This window comes from Pleurodeles waltl, chromosome 2_1 (genome assembly GCF_031143425.1).
Source record: "Pleurodeles waltl isolate 20211129_DDA chromosome 2_1, aPleWal1.hap1.20221129, whole genome shotgun sequence".
NCBI lineage: Eukaryota > Metazoa > Chordata > Amphibia > Caudata > Salamandridae > Pleurodeles > Pleurodeles waltl.
The window spans coordinates 614,370,535-614,383,936 of NC_090438.1; the positions used below are offsets into that span (position 1 = coordinate 614,370,535).

The window sequence follows — 13,402 nt, forward strand, 5'->3', positions numbered from 1 at the left end:
AGTTATGGCAGACGATTTTCAACAAGGTCAATGCAGTGGGAAACCATCCACGCACGAGGGACGACATCTGCAAGAGATGGAACGACCTGCGCGGGAAGGTGAGGTCGATGGCATCCAGGCACTACATTGCGGACAAGAAACCCGCAATATAATGATGTCAAATACAGAAACCGCCAAAAACTCTGCTACTTCCAGCTACCGCCAGGGCTCTTGATGGCGGAAAGGCTGAAAACCCCACCCTGCCACCACCAAGCAGACAAATCCCCCGCCCTACAAATAATGATGCACAAATCACCGCGGCAGTTAGGGGATGTTGAACGGCCACTGGCGGTACCGACTACCACGGCCAGCAAGTGGACCCAACAGCAAGGAATGCACACATTGGCAAGTTCGAAATCCACACACATGACACACATCCACAACACTATAAAACACTTACAAACACACCCCACAATCCTTTGCATGTCCAATAGGACAACTGAGACTGGCAACACAACACGCATACACAGAACGCAACATCACACAAGTCACACACCCAACCACACAACAGCACTCTCACCAATATCCACACAACACACCACCCACAACACACACCATGGCACACCCTAAGCACCCACGCTTCATAGATAGGGAGCTAAGAACAATGGTGGACGAAATACTCAAGGTTGAGCCACAAATCTTCAGGGCACAGGTCCAGCACACACCCATCGCCAGGAAGATGGAGTTATGGCAGACGATTGTCAACAAGGTCAATGCAGTGGGAAACCATCCACGCACGAGGGACGACATCTGCAAGATATGGAACGACCTGCGCGGGAAGGTGAGGTCGATGGCATCCAGGCACTACATTGCAGTACAGAAACCCACAATATAATGATGTCAAATACAGAAACCGACAAAAATTCTGCTACTTCCAGCTACCGCCAGGGCTCTTGATGGCGGAAAGGCTGCAAACCCCACCCCGCCACCACCAAGCAGACAAATCCCCCGCCCTCCAAATAATGATGCACAAATCACCGCGGCAGTTAGTGGATGTTGAACGGCCACTAGTGGTACGGACCACCACGGCCAGCAAGTGGGCCCAACAGCAAGGAATGTACACATTGGCAAGTTTGAAATCCACACACATGACACACATCCACAACACTATAAAACACTTACATACACACCCCACAATCCTTTGCATCGCCAATAGGACAACTGAGACTGGCAACACAACACGCATACACAGAACACAACATCACACACCCAACCACACAACAGCACTCTCACCGATATCCACACAACACACCACCCACAACACACACCATGGCACCCCCTTAGCACCCACGCTTCATTGGTAGGGAGCTAAGAACAAAGGTGGATGAGATACTCAAGGTTGAGCCACAAATCTTCAGGGCACAGGTCCAGCACACACACACCGCCAGGAAGATGGAGTTATGGCAGACGATTGTCAACAAGGTCAATGCAGTGGGAAACCATCCACGCACGAGGGACAACATCTGCAAGAGATGGAAAGACTTGCGCGGGAAGGTGAAGTCAATGGCATCCAGGCACTACATTGCGGTACAGAAGACTGGGGGAGGACCCCCACCTTCACCCCCCAACTACACCGACTGGGAGGAAAAGGTACTGGCCATTCTGCACCCTGAGGGCCTCACTGAATTCGCTGGAGGAATGGACTCGGGTAAGTCATCTACAATTACCCCATATCCACCACACCTGTAATGTATGCATGCACCACCCCACACGTCCAACTACGACCAGGACCACTACCCCACCCAGGCCACAATCACTACATCGAGTCACCCTGCATGCCCACAAACTCACTAACAGGGCCACATCCCTCCCCCTGTGCACAGCCCCCTACCCCTGCAAGGAATCACAATGCACCTCCACATCCCATGCAAAATACAATTGGCAGCCCCACTATATGTCCCTGCATGGCCCAACAGGGCAATAAGCTGCACAAAATAGGGCAGAGCTGTGCATCCTCATTCGAATTAGTACATGTAACTTACATGTCCATTCCCCCCCACAGGCACCACCACCCATGCCACCCTGACGGAAAGGCCAAGGAGTGCCAGTACCCCACATGGAGACAGAGGCACCACTCAGGACACTGAAGAGGGAAGTGTGGACAGTGAGGAATACCCTGGCCCGTCACAAAGTCATGGACTGTCACCCTCCAGCAGCCCCACCCAGGACACCACTGACACCACTACCACCCAGCCACCAACACCAGCTCTGGCCAAACAACCTCACACAGGTCTCTCCAGGCCACAGACTGGTATAACACAAGTACAGAGGTCAGAGTCTCCACCTACTAACAGGCAGGATGACGATGGCCCCAGTACAAGCGGTACTGCCAGACCTGTGCAGGGGACAGAGGCACAGGGGGCTAGGTCTAGTGGGAGGGTATCAGTGGCCAAGGGGGGAGGCCAAAAGATGGATGCTGCAGCCCAGGAGGTGATCTCTGAGGACCTGGGAGCATACCACCATACACAAGACAGGATGGGCCAGATCCTGGCCACCCTGGAACAGAGTCAAAGGCTGCAGATAGCCCAATATCAAGAGACCATGGAGCAGTGGAAACAACTGAATGCCACCATGGCCGCTATAGCAGGGGTGCTGCAGCACCACTACCTAACCCAGCATGAGACCCCCACAAACCAGGAACCACTGCCCCAGACACAGACCAGCCATCAACCTCAGCGGCACAAACTGGACTGGTGGCACTGGCAAAGGACACACAGGATACCAGCACCCCTACCTGTGCAGTCCAGCACTAGAACCTCAAACGGTCTCTCAGACACAGATATGGCACTGGAACACCTGCCAAGGCCAAGGCCCCCACTAAGAAGTGACTCTGACATGGACTGTCTCCCAAGTGTGCCACTGTGCCAACATCCTCACCCGCCAATAGCAACATAACAACTTGCAAGGGACAGATGGACCTATACCCACTGTCACTAATCGCTGAGCCCATGTACCTAGTATGGACATCCACCATTAGCCCACTACGCATATGTGTAAATCGCAAAAATGCATTTAGGACACCAAATAAAAACCATGTACTCCAATTCGTATGTCCCCTGTCATAATGATGAATCAATTGTAAATGTGAATGCTTTTGCACAAAATTGTGTGGAATCAACAGAAATTTACACCATGTTTGTTTTCATGGCACATGCCACCTTATTCTTCAGGTAACAGTGTCAATGACTACAGACCCCACATTCCCATAGTGAATAAGTCAGACAGACATTATGCACTGCAGACAACATCATCAGTGAACAGTACCTCATAGTCACTGGAAGTATAGTTGGATCAGCTGGTTCCTGGAGTGGACATCTTCCCCCTCATCATCCTCACTATCACTCTCATCCCCTCTCAGAGGAAGCAGGTCTGGATATACAGCACCCTCCTCCTCCAGTAGGGGGATAGCTTTCCTCACAGCCACATTGTGCAGCATGCAGCAGGCCACCACTATTCTACACACCTTCTCAGGGCCATAGCACGGGGAACCCCCAGAGAGATGGAGGCAATGGAATCTAGCCTTCATGAGACCTATAGTGCCCTCTATCACCCTCCTAGTATGTCCATGGGCCTCATTGTAATTCCTCTCTGCATTTGTCCTGGTATTTCTTACAGGTGTCAGCAGCCATTGCATGTTGGGATAGCCAGAATCATCTGCAAAAGTGTTTGAAACAGGACTGTAACAAACTGCCATTACTTCCAGACAGCCTGGCTGTCAGCTATGTACATATCCAGTGTCATACACACTCACCTATGAGCCATCCTCTGTCCCCTTGAAGTTGATCCATCATGTGTGGTACACTGCTGTTTCTCAGACCAAATGAATCATGGACTGATCCATGGCATTCACATGTGATATGTACTGGTCTGCAGTACACACAAATTGTATGTTTATTGAGTGGAATTTCCTCCTGTTTCTGTACACCTGCTCATTTACTCTCGAAGGGATGAGAGCTATGTGGTGCCATTGATGGCACTTATCACATGGGGAATGTTAGCAAAGGCATAAAAGTCAGACTCGATGGCAGGAAGCTCAGCCCTTTGAGGAAACTTTACATATGTCTGCAGGTGTACTACAAATGCATCCAGGAATTTGGACAGGATGAGGCTATACATTGGCTGTGAGAACCCTGCACCCATGCCCACTGTCAACTGAAATGAGCACTTGGGCAAGAAATGGAGTACAGAGAGCACTTGCACTTCAGTAGGGATGGCATGCTGATTTTAATTAGCCGGCCTCAGAACAGGATCCAGTAATTCACACAGCTCATGGATTGTTGTACAATTGAGTCTGTAGTTGACTATGACGTGACGTCCCACCATGGTCTCCAAATCAACAAGAGGTCTGTACACAGATGGGGCCCTCCCTCGCCACATGGGCCTGTACCTAGGGGGAGGAGAGAACACATGTGAGGGACACACATACATATGCACAACATGTTGTGTATGAATAACTGCTATACAATATGTAGGTTACACACACACACAAGCAATGTATGATGTACAACTGTAGGGACATGTATGAAGTGATACGTCTGGACTGTAGTGGGGAACAAACACCCATGTGGGCATACGACTAAGGGCTGGGGTCTATAGGGCTGAATAGGGCCCATGACCACGAAATATCAGCGTCGAGCTACCAAAACGGCAGCCTCCTGCCATCCAGATATGTAGCAGTAGAAGTGACCTCATTCCACTGGCAGTTGTTATGGGGTAAGGCGGTGTTCACCGTCGTGCACCCATTCATTGGTTAACATGGTTGCCAATGGGGAACCAGGGCCTATCATGATCGCCGCTGGTGGTGACGGTGCACACCGCCGCGGAGCGTACGCCATGTCGTCATCCCAAGTTCACTTGACTTCTGGATCCCGTGCATGGAATTACTCCACTGAGTGCGCTGCTGTGTCCAGACTCTGGTTACTCAAATGGCACGTGTCACAGGGGAAAAGGGCCCCGGCCTTCATCACGGAGGAGCTGGAGAAGCTGGTGGACGGGGTCCTACCCCTGTATGCTAAGTTATAAGGGCGACCAGTGGTGCAGGTGAGTAGGCGGATGATGTGCATGGATGTGTGTGATGGTGGCGGTTGCCTGAATGCATGTGTGGTCGGTATTTACCTGCACAGACGTAGATTGTGTGGCAAGTACAGTGAGTGAGGTGGTGAAATGATCTTGTGAAGTGTCCGTCCCATAGGGGACGTATAGTCAGCGGTATCGCATGGCCATATCCTGAACTCTGTTTATCTTTTCTGTGTGTCCCATACAGGTCAGCGCCCATCAGAAGAGGGCAGTCTGGCAGGTCATCGCCAGGGAGGTGCGGACCCTGGGGGTCTACAACTGGCAGAGCACCCATAGCAGGAAGCGGTGGGAGGACCTGCGGTGCTGGACCAGGAAGACCTGGGAGGCCCAGCTAGGGAAGTCCTCCCAACGAGGAAGGGTTGCCCGTCGGGCCCTGACCCCCCTAATGTGCCGCATTTTGGCGGTGGTATATCCAGATTTGGATGGGCGTTTGAAGGCTGCACAGCAGCCACAAGGGGGTGAGTACCAACACCATTTCATGCCTCTTTGATGGATGTCTGAGGGTGTTCTACTATGTATGCTGTCTAGTGCCAGGTACTCTGACAGGTGTCTGCCAGCAGTCCTGCCCCCATGGGCACTGAGATGATTAGGGGCAGGTCTGCAGTTCATCAGGTACTTGTGTCAAGTGGGAGAAGAGTTGTATGCTTGGGTCGTGGCCACTAGTCAGGAGCATAGGCATGACTATAGATGTAGGTGCTGCGTGAAGGTGTGTAAGCTGGGTGGGAGTGTTTTTGCACCACGTTTGTACATCCATTCATGTATATACAGATATCACTCATGTTTTGTCTCCCCACCCCTGTACTCTTGTGTTGTCTGTGTATATCAGCATCATTTGGCGAGGGAGCAGTGGCACCGGTGAGTGGGGATGCCACTGCTCCCTCGTCAAATGATCCCACGGTTCCAAGGAGGCAGAGTCTACCGATGCCAAGGGGACCAGTGAGTTTGAGGACAAGGGTAGTACCACAAGGGAGGCTACTACCATTGGAGGTAGTGACTCGGATACCTCCTCCGATGGGAGCTCCCTGGTGGTGGCGGACCCTAGTGGGCCCACCCATTCTGTGTCATCTTCCACCCCTCCATACCATCACCTCCTAGTTGCCCGTGCCCACTCACCCAGAAGGGTGTGCATCTCCTTCGCCCCAGGCACCTCATCCCCTGTCCCAGTCAGCCCTGCTGCCCTCATGGAGGAGGCTATTGACCTCCTGAGGACCATCTCTGTAGGGCAGACAACCATTCTGAATACCATCCAGGGGCTATCATCCCAGATGCAGCAATGCAATGCATACCTGGAAGGTATTCACGGTGCCATGTCTGGCCTACAGAGATCTTTTCAGGCTCTGGCCTCCTCTTTGACAGCAACCAGTGTCCCTAGTCTTTCTGCCCCCCTCCAACCACCTCTGCCCCTTCCAGCACCCCACTCCTTTCACCCATCCCAAGCACATGTTCAGACAACCAGGCAACACACAAGAAGTACATGCAGAAACACAAGCATCATACTTCCCACCACAGGAATACACACAGTCAACATACCAAAGCACACATCACTTCCGACAGTATGTCCACCTCTCCCGCCTCCCTGTCTGTCACCTCGACATGCACAACCACAAGCACTACACCCTCAGTCACTGCTGCTGGCCCCATGCAGTCACCACAACATTGGACATCCAGTCATGCACCCCAGACACCACACCTACACTCACCACAACGATACTGACTGACACATGCAGCACACTCACCACACCTGCAGACACCCAGACAACATCCATGTACACTGGCAGCCTGTCTTGTCCCAATGTGTCTACCCCCCTCCTTCCAAAACACTCAAACATTCCCAGGCACCCAACCAACACACATCCACCACACCTCAGCATACTGTACAGACACCTGCATCCACTTCCAGCACACCTACACCAGTTACAAGCATTCCCTCTACCTCCACTGCCACACCTTCCTCTTTGTCCATCCCAACTGCCCCTAAAAAACATTTCCTGTCCCGTGTTGACCTGTTCGAACCCACTGGCCCACCCTGTCTCCTCCCTAGACGTGCCCACCTCCTTGCCCTGTCCACTCCTTCCACGTCGAAGTCTGCACCGGTCCGCCCTTCCCATTCCTGTGCCACCTCACCAGTGAGCAAGAAGCCCCGTGCTGGCCCAGGTCCATCTGCCACACCCCGTTCCAAGCCTGCACCCCAACCTTCCAAGAGCATACCCAAGCTCCCTCCACCTCCCAAATGTAAGCCCAACCCCCTGAGATGTAAGTCCCCACCCCTGCCACCCCCTACACAAGGAGCCTGGCTGCCCCATTGATGTTTTTGTATTGTGGAGTATCATGTGCACATGTGGGAGTCAAGTCTGGGCCATTTGGGCCCTTCAGCCTTTTACAGTTGGACTGGCCAATGGCCTTATTTGGACATTGCATTTTTCATTTTTTATTAAAGTGGTAGTGCCCAGTATTGCTGTTGGCACAATCTGGAGACGTGGTTCATCGTTTCATTGTGGGGGTGTGATGTGTACATGTGTGTACTTTCGGCAGGTTGTATTGGCCTTGTGTCGGGTAAGTACCTCTTGTTCTGGTGTGTATTGCTTGTGATGGTGTGAGGGGTTAGGGATGTGTTGCAGGGTGGGTGTGGTGGGTGGGTGTGTAACTGTGCCCTTTCTTTCCTTGTTTAGTAGGTTGTGGTACTTACCGTCATCGTCTTCATTGGCGGTTACGGTCATGGAGGTATATGGCAAGGAGCAGCACTGGCATGATTTCCAATTCTCTCTCCATGTCTGCTTCGGCGTGTTATGTGGGCCTACAGTGTTTCCTTTTATTTGGTTCATTTCCGCCAGGCTTTGCGTGGTGGTGGTTCCCGCCCCGGAAATGACAGCAGTATTATGCTTCATTATTTGTTGGGCGGGTGGGGCCTTTCCGTTGGCCTGTGGGCGCCCTCTTCCGTCGATGTCGGCACTCATATGCTGGCGGTGAGTGATTTTCATGCTGGCTGTTTCTCATGTGCTTCATTATTTGGCGGTCTGGACCACCAGCCTGTTGGCGATAGTTACCACCACCGCCAGCAGTGCGGTCTTTCCCGCCATGCTCATAATGACCACCAAAGTCTGCAGTTGGCTATGTAATAATACCAAATTCAATCCTGTAGATTTTAATGACATTCTATGTCAGAAGGGTTGACTGGGTTGGTCCTATGGCTAAAAGTCTCTCTGGGGATTGCGTGGTGATAAACTGCAGGTCACCTAATTTGGGTAGGCAAGTGTTACAAGGCTCTGTCTCTAAACCATTTGGCAGTTCGGGAATCTGTATTCTTTTGCTTGGGTATTTTTATTGATTTTTGCAGCCTAATTTCACAGGTCCAGTGGCAATGAGACCAAATGCTTTAACCCACTTTGAAGTATCTACTGCTATTAGGGTTTTCTCCACTTGAAGGTTTAGACCAGAACGATTAACTTCAACCCTCTGTTCCCTATTCAAGATGCAGCAAGGCTAGACTTTCTGCTTCAAATCTAATGCAGGGCGAGCAAAAGGAGTTTCTATAGAGTATAGGCACTGAGGTAGCTCTTAGGGTGCTTATTTGAAATATGGTAGGTATCACTGATAAAATCAATGACCCTGAATGGCTTAACTTTGCTACTTAGTTTGACGTTTTAATATTGCAGGAGATGTGGCCAAAGGACCTAGTAATATGGGATGGCTACGAAAGCCACAGTGTTGCCACTACTTGTTTGCATGGCCACGGAGATCAGGGAGGGCATACTATTCTGCTTCGTATTTCAAAACAATTGAAGGTTGTACCCATCCCTATTGACCATACAGGGATTCAAGTGCTATGGATGGTGTTGTCCAGTGATATGCATTTTTTGTGGTGAATTTGTATAGGTCAGTCTGGAAACTAGGGTGTCAGATTGCTGTTCTGTTTCTAGCTATTTCAATTTTGGAGATTAGGTTGCATGCTTATTTTAAGACTTTTAATGTCATATTGGCTGGCAATTTTAATGCTAAGTTGGGTATATCTGATATTGGTCACAACCCCTTTAGTGTGGGGGTTTCTCCTCCCTGCTGGCCAGCACTAGATCAAAGGGGGAGTGGCAGTTATTTAAAGCCTTGGGAGGCGCTGGTCTTCACAATGTGATGTGTAGTAGGGTCTATCCATCTAGGATCCTGCCTATATTTGTGGGGAGAGGTAAAGGGACAACAATTGATTGTGTTTTCATTTCTAGAACCCTTGAGAACTTCGTGAGTCCGGGGGTGGTGCACAATGTGTTTTTTAGTGATCACAATCCAATAGAAATAAAAGTTACTATTTCAACTATTGCCAGTAGGAATGTTGTATTGGGGCCAAATGACTTAAGGGTTAAGGACAACGAGATAAGGGTGAAGTGGCACAATCTTTCAATCGTAAATTTATTTGAGTCCATTGTTAAAAAGAATTTAAATCTTTTCAAGGATATTTCTTTGGTGGAAAACCTACCTCCTGCTGTAACCTGGAGGCCCATACCCAATTGGCTGGGTCAATCACTGGTATTGTGGGAGACCTGTCAAGCAGCAGCCCAGCGGTCCTGCATGGCTGGTTTGATAAGCATGTGGGTTGGCAAATAGGCAATTAAGGGAAGTGCTTAATATCAGGCCACAAAATCCAACGCTCATTGCTTAGGCAAGGAAGACTAAATTAATTGTGAAGAAGCAGAAAGCCGAACTTAAGGAGGCTTCCTGGGAACGATTATTATCCACCTAAGCCTCCCTGGATTCCTGAGGCTTTTGGGCCATTGTGAATGGCAGAAACCTACCTTGGCTGCCCAAGATGATATAGGTTCCTCTATTAGGCCAGAACATTGAGTGTCCCATTTTAAAAGGTTCTACGAATTCGATCCTGATGTTACGCAGGAACAGAATGAGGTGGGCCATCTGTTTCCATTAAAGATCGGGTTTAATCTAGGAGAGGTTCATAAGGCTATTCAGTTGTATCCGGCCCATAAAGCTCCTGGACAGGATGGTATCCCTATGGACCTCTGTAAAACATATATAGACTTCTGGGCCCCTGTCTTAACAAGTGTACTCAATGCTATTGTGCAGGTAGGTCTCCCCTCATCATGGAATGCCGCGGTAATAGTTCCTGTGTTTAAAAAAGGAAATAGGCAAGAGCCAGTATGCTATAGGCCAATTTCCCTGCTTAATTCAGTTGTGAAGGTAGCGGGACATATTGTTCTGCAGCATGTAGAAACTTGGTCCAATCCCATAATACTTTGTGACCAGTGCAATACGGGTTTAAGGAGGGTTAAGGCACAATGGAACAATGTCTGAACTTAAATCTCTTAATTTGGAAATATGTGACTGCTAAGCAGGGGTCCATGTATCTGGCATTCATGAAAGTAAGTAGTGCCTTTGACCAGGTGAACAGATCGAAACTACAGAATACTTTGAGGGTGCTCGGATTATCCGATTCACTGGTTAATTTTTTAAGGGCTCTGCACTCGGATGTGAATGCTTCAGTAAGATTTGGTTCAAGTGGTGAATGTACCGATTTGTTTCCTCTACCACGGGAGTTAGGCAGGGATGTGCATTGGCTTCACTTCTTTTTCTACTGTATATAAATGGTCTGAATAGCTATCTGGTCACACATGGGAAAGATCTGCTCAGGGTAAAGTTAACCCCTGTGCATTCTTTGCTCTATGCGGATGATGCCATACTCCTGGCTTGCATGTCAAATGGGCTTAAGCTACTTGTTGACATCTTTTTAAACGTTATGTATGAGCTGGACTTGGAGGTGAACAGTATTAAAAAGCACTATATGGTGTGTGGGAGGAAATCCTCCAAAATCAGAGTTGTTACTGTTAAAGGTAATAGGATCACAAGGGTACCTGAGTTTCCTTACTTGGCAGTCTCGTTTGATCACCAGAATAATTGGATGACCTGTATATCTAAGCAATTCTGCCATTTTTCCTTGGCTTCTAGTGCACTTTTCCGATTCTCTAGGAGAATAGGAAACAGGCCTATTGTCCCTCTTTTGCAAGTCTACAAAATGAAATGTCTCCCGGTCCTTCTGTATGGCTCCGCCATATAGGAGTGCCGGAATTGTAAGGCGGTCCAACTGAAGGAGGATCATTTTTGTAGACAGTTGTTGGGGCTTCCCCTGAATTCTTCATCTTTATTTATTCATGAGGAGCTGGGTCTTGATTATGTAGGGGACCTTGTAAGGGTAGCCCTGGTATTTCTGTGGATTTCAATATGGTATGTAGAGCATACGGGATTTAACAGAGATGTGCTTAAGGGCTGTCTGGAGTGTACATATGGTCATAAAATACCATGGCTGAATTATATTAAAACAGTGGCGAGGACCCTGGGCTGCCCAAATCTATTTTTTAAACCGCAACCCTTAGTAAAAGGGATAGAAGATCAGTACAGGAGCGGTTACTTAAACATAATGAATTAAGGGAGGCAGAGGCAATTTCGAGATCAACCATGAGGTCAATTTTATCTATTAAACGAGTCGTAGTTCCTGAGCCTTACCTTTTTTTTTGTAAGTCACAGTGGGAGAGATCACAGTTAACGACAGTCAGGCTGGAGTCCATTCGCACACTGATTTGCTTTCTGACTCAACAGTTTGATCCCAACAAGTTGGAAGGTTGCCCCTGTGATGGATCTTCTGATCAGACCCTGGAGCACTTGATACTGTTTTGTACATTTTACGATTTTGTACGGTATAAATATTTAATTCCTCTTTTAAAGTTGAGAGGCTTTTGCCAATTTCAACCAGCATTTTCGTATCTAAAGTTATTATCAGATCAAGTCACAACATCTGCTTTTACATCATATTTGAAAGGAGCAGTATACTGGAAAAAGATTATGAATGCCTATTAGCCCATTAACACTTTTGTGGGATTGCATTTGGGTTGGGAAATGGATAGTAGGCTACTATTAAATGTGTGTACTGTGATTATGAGGCTTTTTATGTATTGCACCTTTTGTGGGATCTTTGTTGGTGGAAGATGATGGTGTGTCTTTTTAAAGTTTTTTATATATGTATTGTTAACATGTGATTCTTATTTATTGTAATTTTTATGAGATTTTATGTTTTTGCGATATCTTTTATGATTACGTCAAATAATCGAATAAAGATGTATTCGATCAATCAATCTGCATAATAGAAAATAACTCCTAAGAAGTAACAATACCAATAGAATGTGCAAACTTCCTCTGGCAGCAGCTTGAAGTACAGACTTATTCACACCAGAGCTCATTTCTCGTTTCTTATCTACAGCTCTTCAGTGTAGCACAATTCATCAAGGGCTCGGACCATCTCCTAAAAAAGACGTACTGAGACGCTTTTAACCTGAAAGGATGTAGAAGTCTCAATAGTTTATCTCCCAGTTAAGTCTGGCAGACAAGTCTAAAGGCATTTTGTTGAATCTGTGCTTTGAACCCTCAAGAGCAGAGAACTTTGAGAGTCTAGGATGAAGTGTGCTGGATAGCAGAATTAAAAATGGAGGGTAAATGGAAGGTAAATCATAGCATTCAATTGCACGGTCGTTCAAAAAATTCAACATAGTAAATGAGAAACTGGAACAAGTTCCACAAAGCCGGAAATGAATCATAAATGCGCTTCTTCTTACTCTCTACAGTCTGGTAACATGCTAAAAGGGACACTTACAGTTCGGCGAGGGTTTTTAGCAGCGTCCTGTTCTGAGGATCTTTCTTCAGATTATCCTGCACAGCTTGCACGATGGCTTTGTTGTTATACAGATCTCCAGGCCACTCTTTTATCAAGGTTGAAAATCCCTAGACAAAAGAGAGCTCAATGTAACACAGAGCTGAAAGAGAAGATTGCGTTGCTGCTCCCAGTGTGGCGCTGGAGCAGGGCTTGCGCCTGAATATCAGTGATTATGTGACAGGGATGCCAAGCTGTTCTCATGAAAGCCTACACCATAGCATATATGGCGACATTCAAAACAGAGAGACTGTCTTATCGTTCCACCGGGATTTACCTGCAGTGTTTTGTGTCTGCAAACAATAATACAAACGCCGAGGCATTTTGGTGTGCACAAAACTAGCGCCTGCTTGCGAGCGATGGACCAAGCTAGACGACAACAGACAAGGTCTGACAGGAAATGATCCTGTGACAGGTCATCATGTGCTAGAGCTACTATTAAAGTAACAAATGGTAAAGTTTATCATAAGGCACTGAAGAGACGTGAGATCAGACAGATACCAAGGTGTAAATGTTGCTAGTTAGGAACCAGGCCCGATTCTAGTGGGTGGACCAGGCCCACCCAAACATGACCTTTGGCCCTCCCAG

General features: G+C 48.1%; 1 protein-coding gene across 1 annotated transcript in view; it reads right to left on the reverse strand.

The window, feature by feature from the left end:
* The window catches only part of VPS41 (VPS41 subunit of HOPS complex), a 769,622-nt gene that overhangs the window by 272,976 nt on the left and 483,244 nt on the right, over positions 1–13,402 (reverse strand). The window contains exon 18 of the mRNA XM_069215796.1: positions 12,758–12,885. Coding sequence (XP_069071897.1) covers positions 12,758–12,885 — 128 coding nt within the window. The remainder of the gene's footprint in view (positions 1–12,757; positions 12,886–13,402) is intronic.